Raw genomic sequence first — 12237 nt, 5'->3', positions numbered from 1 at the left:
TAGGCCTCTGGGCTGTAGCCCAGTTAGCCCTATGGTTAATCCGGCCCTGACCACTACACAATCATGCAATGTACACGAAAATCTTAAGTTCAAGTCTCTTTACAGTTGGAGCTTCAGTATTATACCATAAATTACCAAGTTTCACTACATAATGCTCATTTAATAATATTGCATTAAGGTGCAAAATTTGCACCATATCTGCTTAGTATTAGACAATTTAATGAAGAGTCTGGTTAGTTGCTATGATTAGGTGCAACTTTTACACTTAAAAGCAATGTTAGTAACTGTCTAACTAATTCCTGCATGATGGTTTTGATTGCATTGGGTGTCTTCCACAAAGTAACTACCAATACAATGATGAGAAATTGAAACAGAAAGAAACTAAATGAACATAAAAAAGATGACAATCACTGAACCTCATTTATGAAGCACACCCCAGACATCCAGATTTGTTCCTTGATGGTCAGCACCCATCATAGCAGAAAAGCACTGTAAAAGTCATATCAAAGTCCAACCTCCTACTTCTTTAGTACCACCTTTTTAATGGCTTAAATAAATCAGGAGTTTCCCTTTACAATGCAGCGCCGCTTGAAATTTAATCGCTGAACACGCGGGTGTTGAAGAACCCGCATGTTCATACATTTACCCCTCTGTCTGACATCAACAGTAATCAAATGTAATCCCTTAGATTACATTTCTTCCATATTCTGGTGCTTGATCTGGTCAACAACTGAATCTCCTGAACATGTCTGCATGCTTTTATGCATTCATTGCTGCTACATGATTGGCTAATTAGATAGTTGCATTAACAAGCAGGTGTACAGGTGTATCTAATAAAATAGACACTTATTGTAAGTATGATATCCATAGATAATATGTAAAGTGGGAGGTTTTTTGTGTCCATTATTGTCATTTTTCTTTTCAGATCATTAGCTCGGTGCTTCTTTGCCTGTGTAGGATAACAGTATAACACTAGATCATACCCTCATCCACCTTATGTAAACATGTTGATGAAAGGATATAAAACACAATGATACATCATGACTGTTAAGATCTGTAAACGAAACTTGCTTCAAGAGATGTCATGTCTATGTGAATTCCTGTGTGAATAAACTGCACAGAATATCCGGGAATGACATGCTTTACAGTAATAAGATAGACCATTAGTACAATTGTGTTTCAGCTTCAGTGATTCTGCTGCAAGAGAAGAATGACCTTATTATTAGTACAGATGATTTTGTTGGCTACATAAATGTAAATAGCATTGAATCACAGATGGAAAAGAGGCCACGTAATAGTAAAGCTTGGACATGTCATAAAAAGATCTCTCAGCTTACAGCATTGTGATCTTTTAGCTCTTCCCATCCCCTGCAGTAAATTGGCTACATGTTTTTGTGTACACATTGCTTTATTGCCAACAATATGGAAACATTTGTGTGTTAGTATCTACAAACCTTCATGAGCAAAATTAAGAACCTGATTTTATATCCTGAAAATACATTTTTGCAACTGATAAAAGGTCTTACAGGGGTTTTGTATTCTTATACTGTAAAGGTCCATTTCCTTTCATGATCCATATACAGGTGTCAGTAATTCTTTCTTCTCCCTAAACTATGGGGTCGATAATTCAAACTTTCTAAAAAAGGAAAGTGGAGGTGTTGAACATATCACTTTATAAAATGTACAAGATAAATGATAGCTAGACTCTGATTTGTTGCTATGGGCAACACTTCTACCTTTCCTTTTTAGAATGTTTGATAAATCTACCCCATTGTCTAATTTCTAGCCCATACCTTGAATTATAGTGGAAAGTAAATCATATTTTTAATGCCAAATATTCTAACGTTGTTCTTTGAGTGGTGCTACACAAAAATATAATTAATGCTCTTCATTCATACATGTTCTCAATGAACTCCATTGATGCAATATAGTTTATTGTTGTTAGTTTTGTTCCATTATTTATTTTACCTTTTGCAAAGGTTCTTGCTGATGACGATTATAATCACCGATCTTTGCTCCAGTGCTCAGGCACCCGCAAAAGATATGACTTCTGGCAGACATATCTGCTTGTTCCTGCAGGTCAGCATCATTGCAATTACACAAACACACCTTACTGTGCCTGGCCTGTGTTTGCACGCCCCTATGCTCCCCCGTTCTGCCTCTACCTGTATAAGGAGGTGAGGTAGGTGTCAGATGCTATCAACTCTGCATAGTGACATATGGATACCCTACTGTGTTTGCACAGTGCAAATTAGAATATTTCAAACTAATCAAAACAGCGTATGCCCAACTTAGTATCAGCCCCATAGTCTCTACTTTCTTTGAATTAGATTTCATATGTAAAAAGATTTCTGAGTGTTGCCTTCCAGATGCATGTGCTACCAGGAGACAAGGGCTAGTGCCGGTGTCCCAAATTGGCCAGACACACTAGTATGTATCTGAGACAAAGGGGCTGTCTGGCAAGTTTTAGCCCGGGGGGAGCGAGACTCGGCTCAGCAACCTATTAGGAACATTTTAATGGGAAAAATTGCAGGTAGCCCAGTGACCCTGCCTAACCTGATTTTTATTGGTCAGAATGTAAAACCTGTTTAGCTGGTAATCACTTAAACTTATGAATGGTAGCATTTGCAGTGCAGATCTGCAAATTCATCCCTATTGGACTGAACCATTGTAATGAAATGAAGCAGTCTAAATTTTAATGAAACAAATAACCAAATTCTTTTATATTTAATATTCATTGTATTACCTCCTTAACAAGATGCACGCTTATCAATTCCTGTTCACAGTATGGACTAAAGTGTTTTGAATGCAATTCCTGAGGTTGTAGAAGGTCACAGATTACATAAGGCACATAATCAAAAATACTTGATTTCTCTTTACTGCAGGTCCTGCAATACCTGTTGGGGTCGATGTGCAAGTTGAGAGTCTGGATAGTATATCTGAAGTTGATATGGTAAGATTTAATTAAAATAAAGCTAGAGTAGTATTATAACATAATTTTCAAGGAGCAATATTATCTTATTCTCTGATATGTGTTAAATGATCGCTTATGATTTTAAAAGAAAATTATTAATGTTAAAAAATTCTAGTCTAAGTACAACCATACCAAGCCACGCTATGTTTAAAAATACCGTTTTTGCACTATTTTTATGCTAATGTTTTATTCTAATGGATTTAGTTTTTCAGTTACATTTACCAGTCTGATATATCCTTTAAATCTATCTGAGGTACCTTTTGAGGTTCACATAAAACAGTTGAGATCCTAGGGTCTACAAATAACATGTTTAGTTACTATTTTCTCTTCTATGTTCAGGACTTCACGATGACACTGTACTTGAGACACTACTGGAAAGATGAGCGCTTGTCATTCCCTAGCAGCACCAATAAGAGCATGACCTTTGATAGCCGACTTGTAAAGAAGATCTGGGTACCTGATGTCTTTTTTGTGCATTCTAAAAGATCCTTCATTCACGATACAACAACAGATAACATCATGCTCCGAGTATATCCTGATGGACATGTGCTATACAGTATGAGGTAAGTTCTCGTCGATAAGTGATTTACTATTGTTATTCCAAAACCAAACAGAAAAAGAGCACATTCTTGCAACTAATGTAATTCAAGGTGATTTTCAGAGGGGACTTGTAACCCAGCTCCAATAACAAAATGCTTATGGGTAATTTTTCATGGAGAGACCCGATTCAATTTCAAATTAAAAATGCATCAACTAAAGTGATTTAATTATATTGAAAAATGACTTATATCCAAAAAAATAAAAATGTTTTGTACATCAGAGGGTCACATTAGTACTAATATATCTGAAAAATATCAATGTATGATAATTAATTTTATCTAGGCAGGACAAGAAGTATGGAAGTTCCTATCTACATTAATATAAAGAAAGTGCTGCAACAACATTGTCTGTGCTGAATAAGTTAGCTAGTATTTTCTATTGAATATTTTCAAACAAATAAACATAACAAAGGATAATTGTTTTCTTTAACATGCACTTTTAGAAAGTATAATCCTCATTAATTACATTTAAATATAATCCTCAACGAGGATTAAGATTTTTTCCCCTACAATTTGAAACATCATCCTCAATTTATTCCACCTTTCCTACATTGCCTCTGGCATCTCATTATCATCATCAGTTATTTATATAGCACCACTAATTCCGCAGCGTCGTACAGAGAACTCACTCACATCAGTCCCTGTCCCATTGGAGCTTACAATCTAAATTCACTAACATACACACACATACACACACAGACATTACCTTATTTAATGCAGTGCTTCTCACAGTGACTGTGGAAGGAAACACTTAGTGATTGTTTCTGAGTGTAAACAATTGTTTACCACACCAATTACATATTTTTTTTTAACATTTTGTTCGTTTTTTAACTTTCTCAAGAACTGGTTTCTGGATTGCTTGCAAGTAAAGCGGGGTAGACACTACAGAAAATTGCTGCAGATGTGATTTCTGTAACAATTTTACCGACGACTGAAAGTCCTGATGAGCTATTATGGCTGACAGCTATTGTCATAAGCTTGTAGAACAGGTGGTAGAGGTCTTCACCTATAGCAGCCACCTTTCCCGTAGAGCTTGTCATGCTTACAGGTACTCAGATGCTCCCAGGCCTTAAACTCTGCATAGTACAAGCTTATGGATATAATCGTAGCACGGGTAAGGGGCTGATGGTAGGATGTAAGCGAAGTCAGGAACAGGCCATGGTCAAGTGTCCGAGGCAGGTAACGTGGTAAGGTGTAGGCAAGAAGTCAAGGTTGGTGGCAATCAAGGGTAGTCCAAATAACAAAGCAGAGGTCAGGGCAACAAGTCAACAATCCAAAATCAAGAAAATCAAGCAGAAGGTCATACACAGAGAATCAATCCAAAGTATTCAGTAACAACAGGAGTAGACAAGCTAACAGGGACTGGACGCTATAACCGACAGGGAGGCTAAGCCCTCCCTGCCGTAAATACATAGGATGTCCAATCAGAATTTAGGATGTGTTGTCAAGTAAATCAGCCACCTGGCTGTAAATACATAATAAATTAACCTATACCTGCGTGCGCACCCGGCTGTCTCTAATGCCAGGAAATGGCGCTGTCAGAGAGAGCATCCCAGCCATTACCACGGTGATGGCCAGGACCTAGCAACAGGAAGCAAGTAGAAAGGACGAGCCGAGGGTCGCCGCGACTCGTAACATGAGCATGCAGATTTATGTGTACACATCTACAGTACACAATTTACCTTCAGCTCTGTGCTCTTAATCTGTCATAACCATCTGCTGAATAGGTCATGACTCTGCATATTCAACAGAGATCTGCCTACATTGCTGGTCGTGAGTGCATACACACTTCCACATTTGCCCGAAATAGTTCCATCATTGATAGTGATTTTTAGCCAGTTTATAAAATCAAATCTAAAAAAGGGAGAACTACTTCACTGAAGTTTAAAATCATATATAGTATGAAAAAAAAATAATTCTATATGATAATAGCAAGTTTGCAATAATGTGCTTAAGCTATATAGACATGCTTTACAGAACATCCTGTATTTGGAAAATATATAAACCCTGCTTATAAATGACTATAGTTTATATTTATTTGCAATGTAAAATAAAACTATAGCCACAAAATAATTATGATTATAGTAGATAAGATTTTCCAATGGTGTGACTGTTTCAATAAATTATATAAGTTAAATGAATATTATAAAGCATTATTTAAATATGTATAGTAATAATATATTCTGTTATCAAGCATTTTTGATGTATACTGTTAGCATTTTCATGTATCTTATTTTTTTAAAGAATTTTACTATGTTCCCTTGACTTTAGACTTTAGTTTTTTTTCCAGATAAAATACTGCTAAATTTGGGAAACTGAAGACATTTCCCATGCGTTTTGCTATAAGAAACATTTGTGCAATTTGAATGCATAAGGCAACTTAATGCTTTTGTGCAAATCTTTTTTTTACTGGAAACAATTGCCTGAGATATTTATAATGACTTCTCTAAGGAGGTATTTAGTCACACTGTATTAACTGTATTTCTTAATCATTAATATAAAGAATCACAGTGACGGCGATGTGCAACATGGACTTCAGTCGATTTCCTCTGGATACGCAGACTTGTACCTTGGAGCTGGAGAGCTGTGGGTATTCTTTTATATTTATTTAAGGGCTTGAAATCATCATATGTTATCTCTCATTTTGCATCATGCATTTCCCATTTGATTACTTGGTAATTCTGTATTTAAGGATTTTAATTTTTTTTGCCAACATTAAAGTATAAAAGAAGATAAGGGCTCTAGAAAAATGCTTGAGCTGCTATAACATCCCTAGGTATCTATATTGTAGTAAATATTGAATGTGAGTAACATATTTAGACAAATATGCCTAGAATTTTTAACAGGCTATCCTTAGGATTAGATGATATAATACTGCGTACAGTAGTTGATGTGGAAATTTAGAAATGGTGGTATGGAAAATGTAATGGAAATGTAAGTGAATGGAATTTTATAGCTTTACAATCAAACAGGAGCATGAGCACCATTATGTTGAGTAATTTGAACAAACTACCCAGACATCCCTCCATGTCACAATCAAAAATTCAGTTCGGCCTGAGGTTTTTCCCAATTGAGCCAACTTTAATTATTGCTTTCGTTTATTATGAATATTTGTTTTGCATTATACATCATTTTGAGTAAAGTGTTTCTCTTACTTCTTTTAAATCTATAGGTGTCTGATACTATTTGTGAAGATTTAGAGCTAGATTTACTAAGATGCGGGTTTGAAAAAGTGGGGGTGTTGCCTATAGCAACCAATCAGATTCTAGCTTTCATTTATTTAGTACCTTCTACAAAATGATAGCTAGAATCTGATTGGTTGCTATAGGCAACATCCCCACTTTTTCAAACCTGCAGCTTAGTAAATCTAGCCCCTAGACAGAACAAAATTATGGCAAACAGTAGAAAAAAGATTCACGGGATCAAATATAATTTATAGTTTAGTATCTTCTTTCCAATCATTGTAAGTGATGATATTCTGTAACTTCTTAATACAGTTATGGGCAACACAATATGCTTCGGGGGCTATTACAGCTGCCCTCTACCCTACAAGAGGACCGCATTTTACCCTTAGTCCCAGGAATAAGTTAAAACACCACATTTAATGAAAGAGATACCTATCTTTAATAACATATCAACAGGCATTTTAAACAAGTATTACAAGTTATAGCACACAAATAAAACAATCAAATCTGTCAATAAAGCAGGAAGGAGCTGGGTGCCTCAGATGAAGACTCGGAGGGCCGCCTGTTACCCATCACTGCCTTAATAGAGGACTATGGAAATTGAAAGAAGCAAAAAAACTAACAAAACTTTAGATATTTCACAATTGCAATATATTTTTAATCTTTTATTAACCATTTTGCTGATTGCAATGTCCTTTAAAGAGATTACTGACAGGAAGTTTATTGTGTATAGGGGAAATTTCTTCCCCCATAATCACAACATTATCTCAAATGTCTTCAAAGCATTGAAAGTTATACGTATTTATAGATATTATTATTAGTAGCTCTTTTATATAATACAACTTATAATTTAAGTGTGGAGGTTCTTAAATAATTACAATTTCATGTGTACATATAGCTAAAAGAGTTGTCTTTAAGCTCTCCCAGAGGGCATTCCTTATAATACAGTACTTCCACTATGAATGATCATCATATTACGTCTAGTTATTGTAATATGTTTATCTTTATTTAAAGATGCCTATACTGATGAAGATTTGATGCTTTACTGGAAAAATGGAAATGAGTCCTTAAAAACAGACGAGAAGATTTCATTATCTCAATTCTTGATTCAGAAATTCCATACTACATCTAGACTTGCCTTCTACAGTAGCACAGGTACCTACAGCTACTATAATACATACGGCTTATATATTATTATACTATATTTGGACATAAATATAAGGCACAATTAAAATCAGGCATATTTTCCATTGGGAATTCCTGTATTGTTAAACCTTTAAAGCTAATAGAAACATAGAATTGGAAAGAGAAGAACCTAAAGATCCATCTAGTCTTCCATTTGTTGTGTGTGTTTCATTTTTTATTTATTGTGGGATTTGGTTTTCTTTTGGGTCTATAATATTTTCTATCCAGTCTTAACAATAGCAACATGTGTGTCCCATGTATTTTGCAATTGTTCTACTGTAGGAGTGTCCACCCCAACTTCTGGGAGACTATTCCATGGATTTATCAATCATTCTTTAAATGAAGAAGTCTTCCTTATGTTTCCTTGCAGTATTCCTACTTCCAATTTCACAGTATGTCCCCTTTTTCTACTATTTCACTATGTATAATTAAACATTTGAAGGATATCTATGACTGGGTTTTCTTCTGTGTAATTGTACATAGGCTGTGGTATATTATTGCAGCTCAACACCATGTAGGTTACTGGGATAGGGCTATCAATTATGGGAAACACTTAATTTCCACTGCAAATATTAAAGGGACACTTACATCACATTGTGACTGTCTTTTTATTTTCAACAGACACAAATAGTACATAATCAGAGAAGAAAAAAGCCCACACTCGGTTAATCCCATATTATATATGATACCAGCTGCATGGCAATATAAATGCCCTATATGTATATAAAACCAAAAGACAGTTGTTGTCAGCGCTTTTCCTTAACCTTGCATATGTGTGTGTTCATCTAGCAAAATGAGAACATGAGGTATTGGTTCATATTTTGATCAAATCATTTAAGCCTGCATCCCATTGTCAAGGTTACCTCATTCTATGCAGGTCCTCCCAGGTATAGGGGCTCACATCTAGCAAGGGATGGCTTGTAAGCCACACCCAAACAGGCCTTATATAGGCCTAATAGGCAGCTATTAGGACAACATAAGGCAAAATGATTACCAGATTTAACTCCTGCCTCCAAGACTTTTGCCACACTGCTTTCTCTCTATAATGTGCTCCCTCACTCTATTAGCCTCTCCCCCAGCCTTCAAAGCTTCCAGCGCTCCCTGAAAGCTCACCTGTTTACCAAAGCCTTCCATGCTGCTGCCTAACCTCTTCCTACCTTTCCCACTCCTTCTTCCCTTCCCCTCTATGTGTCACTCCCTAGCTCTTTCACTCCAATCAATTTAGGTTGTAAGGTCTCATGATCAAGGCCCTCCGTCCTCTTGTTGCCTCCCGCGCCACTCTTCCCCAGTTGCTATCTACCCCTCTATTGTCACCTTTAGCAACACTTGCCATCCTTGTCATGTCTTGCTATATGTTACAATTCTTGTATTAGTACTTCTATTTGTTACCTGTGTTTTTCAGTTCTACTTGTGCTATGTACATTTTTGTGAACTTTTGTTTAGTTGAACTATGTCTATCTTCGATGTACGGCTCTGCAGAAGTTTGTAGTGCACTATAAATAAATGATAATTACAATAATAATGGTTCAGTGTGAGAATTTTCCCAGTATCCGGTATCCTGGAACACAATGGAGTGTGGGAACAGAAAGTTTGCAGGCTTGAGGCTGCATTTGGGAAAGAAGAGGTGCATAATATGATATAGGAGGAATCCTGAGCCTATGGGACTTCCTGTCCATACAACTAATATTTTTATTGGTTTGATTGTGATTTCACTAGTCAAAATGTTTTGTGGGTAAGCATGCTCCTGAAGTCTATTAGCTGATGTTTTAGATGTAGTGCCGCTATGACAAGACCTCAATACATATTATTTTCCACTGGGGTAGCTCCAGCCGTTTTGACTTGCCGAACTAATGTTAGCTGTTTACTGATGTGGCAAAGAGGCATTTCAGTAGTAATATACTTCCAGGATCATCTTGCTGTAAATTTCATTGCTGTGTGTAGTTATAATTTCATTGTGAATCATTGTTCAGCTTTGCCGTTTCTTTCATTTATTAGGACAAATTTAAAGCCTTTTTCCTAGCCATGGCTCCCATAAATACACATCTGCTATCCTTTGTTTTCCCATTCTTTATATAGATGCTAATGTTCTCTCTTACAGGATGGTATAATCGCCTTTACATTAACTTCACACTGAGACGTCACATCTTCTTCTTTCTCCTGCAAACCTATTTTCCTGCAACTCTAATGGTCATGCTGTCCTGGGTCTCTTTCTGGATAGACCGGAGAGCTGTCCCTGCCAGAGTCTCCTTGGGTAAGACAGCACAAGCATTATATGTAATCACATGCAGAATGCAACCTTGTTTGGCTGATTTCTTATACACAATATTTAGGTAAAGATTATCTAGGACCAATGATGTTTTGTTCACCTATTCATTTGAACCTTGTTTATTATTATATATTTGTTCATTTTTTATGCTGTACTCAGATATGACATTTATCTTTGAACTCTGTGATATGCTTTATGATTCTTGTTTCATTTGTGTTACTCCATTAAAAAGTTTAATAATAAAAAAAAATTAAATAGGATCTTCCCTAACAAAGTTCATTGAAACCCCTGTTATATAGGAAAGAGCAGCAAATTCTACCAATTTTTGTGTCATATATTATCCTACTTTTTTTGTACCAACCCTTTCACATTATAAAACAAGGATATTGTGTTCCTATGATCTTTAAGAATACCAAACAGTGGTATGATCAATATGTTAATATATAGATCAACATGGCTCTCTCTCTCCTCAAGTATATAAATTAATTAAATAAGGAATGGCAATTTATACCAGAAATTGCTAGAAGTTTTCCATGATCATCATGTATTTTGATTTAAAGGAAGGACAATGAGTCTGATTCATCTTCAAGACGTAAGTCCATTTGCATGCATTATCTTGGGAGAATTAGCTTTGTGCATGCTCAGAAACAGAGCTTACACCAATGAACCAACTGCATGCAATTCGTGTCTGAATGCAAATGATACTTACAACTGCCTACAGCTTGAAGGGTGGAACACTGGAGGGAAGGGGTGGATGAACGTATGAAATATGCAGTAAGGGTGTGCAGAGGGCTTGCCAACACAGATGCAGCAGATTTATGTCCTGGCTTTCTCTTAAGTACATGTTTTTTAGCTGTATAATTTGCACCAGCTACAGGGCATATGTAAGTGCTGACTGTTGGTGATGACTGTCACGGCACAGTCTTTGTTTTAAAAAATACATGTATGCATCCCGCTAGCTAGTTCAGAACATATGTATGCAAGGAAGATAGACTATAAAAATACATTATATGCACAGTATGCATTAAGGACATCCTGATTTATGTATTTACTATTAAAAAATAATAATTTTTTGACACTTATTTTCATTAATGATTATAGTATTAAGAGCTGTTAATTTATTTTATAAAATACATATTTTTTTGTGTAGGCGTTCTGATGTACCTTTATATTGCACATATGCATGTGCGTATCCTGCACTCTTTTCTGTCTGTCTACATACGCCAAATAACATTTAGCCGGTGCGTACTTATACACATCATCATCATCATCATCATTTATTTATATAGCGCCACTAATTCCGCAGCGCTGTACAGAGAACTCATTCACATCAGTCCCTGCCCCATTGGAGCTTACAGTCTAAATTCCCTAATATAGACACACACTCGAACACATAGACATATACATACAACAGACAGGTAGAGACTAGGGTCAATTTTTTGATAGCAGCCAAATAACCTACCAGTATGTTTTTGGATTGTGGGAGGAAACCGGAGCACCCAGAGGAAACCCACGCAAACACAGGGAGAACATGCAAACTCCTCACAGATAAGGCCATGGTCGGGAATCGAACTCATGACCCCAGTGCTGCAAAGCACAAGTGCTAACCACTAGGCTACTGTGATTCAATTACAATTGTACATTGAGATACGCTGGTATTTGAATACGGTTGGAACCACTTTCAAGTTATGTGCTTGTTCTTTAAACGCAAGTTGCATGCAGAAGGTGTCTGAAGATGAATCAGGCCCAATGTGTATATACTTACTATTACTATTATTGTTATTAATATTAAACATTTATTTGTAGGGCACCACAATACCACGCAGCACCAGACAGTAGGGAATTTAAAGTCACAAAGACATACAATCTAGATGAGGAGCGGACAGAAGATAGGAACTATAGAATGTAAAAATATTTACTGTTTCAATAAGAAGCAAAAAAAAATCAAAAATACATTGCTAACAATACAATAACTTAATTTGAAAAACATCTAATCTAAAATTTTGAAAGGCGTCTTGGAAATATTGA

The 12237-nt window shown here is 36.0% G+C and overlaps 1 protein-coding gene across 2 annotated transcripts in view; it reads left to right on the top strand.

Annotated features, from left to right (window-relative positions):
- Window positions 1-12237, top strand: part of LOC142144204 (gamma-aminobutyric acid receptor subunit rho-2-like) — a 71021-nt gene that overhangs the window by 33432 nt on the left and 25352 nt on the right. For both annotated transcript variants that reach the window (XR_012689671.1, XM_075202771.1), the window contains exons 3-7: window positions 2886-2953; window positions 3314-3537; window positions 6077-6159; window positions 7773-7913; window positions 10042-10194. Coding sequence is in view for 1 of the 2 variants with exons in the window: in XM_075202771.1 (XP_075058872.1) it covers window positions 2886-2953; window positions 3314-3537; window positions 6077-6159; window positions 7773-7913; window positions 10042-10194 (669 nt within the window). In the remaining variant the exon portion in view is untranslated. The remainder of the gene's footprint in view (window positions 1-2885; window positions 2954-3313; window positions 3538-6076; window positions 6160-7772; window positions 7914-10041; window positions 10195-12237) is intronic.

Source organism: Mixophyes fleayi, chromosome 3 (genome assembly GCF_038048845.1).
Source record: "Mixophyes fleayi isolate aMixFle1 chromosome 3, aMixFle1.hap1, whole genome shotgun sequence".
NCBI classification, from domain to species: Eukaryota; Metazoa; Chordata; class Amphibia; order Anura; family Limnodynastidae; genus Mixophyes; species Mixophyes fleayi.
This window is presented reverse-complemented; position numbering and strand designations above follow the sequence as displayed.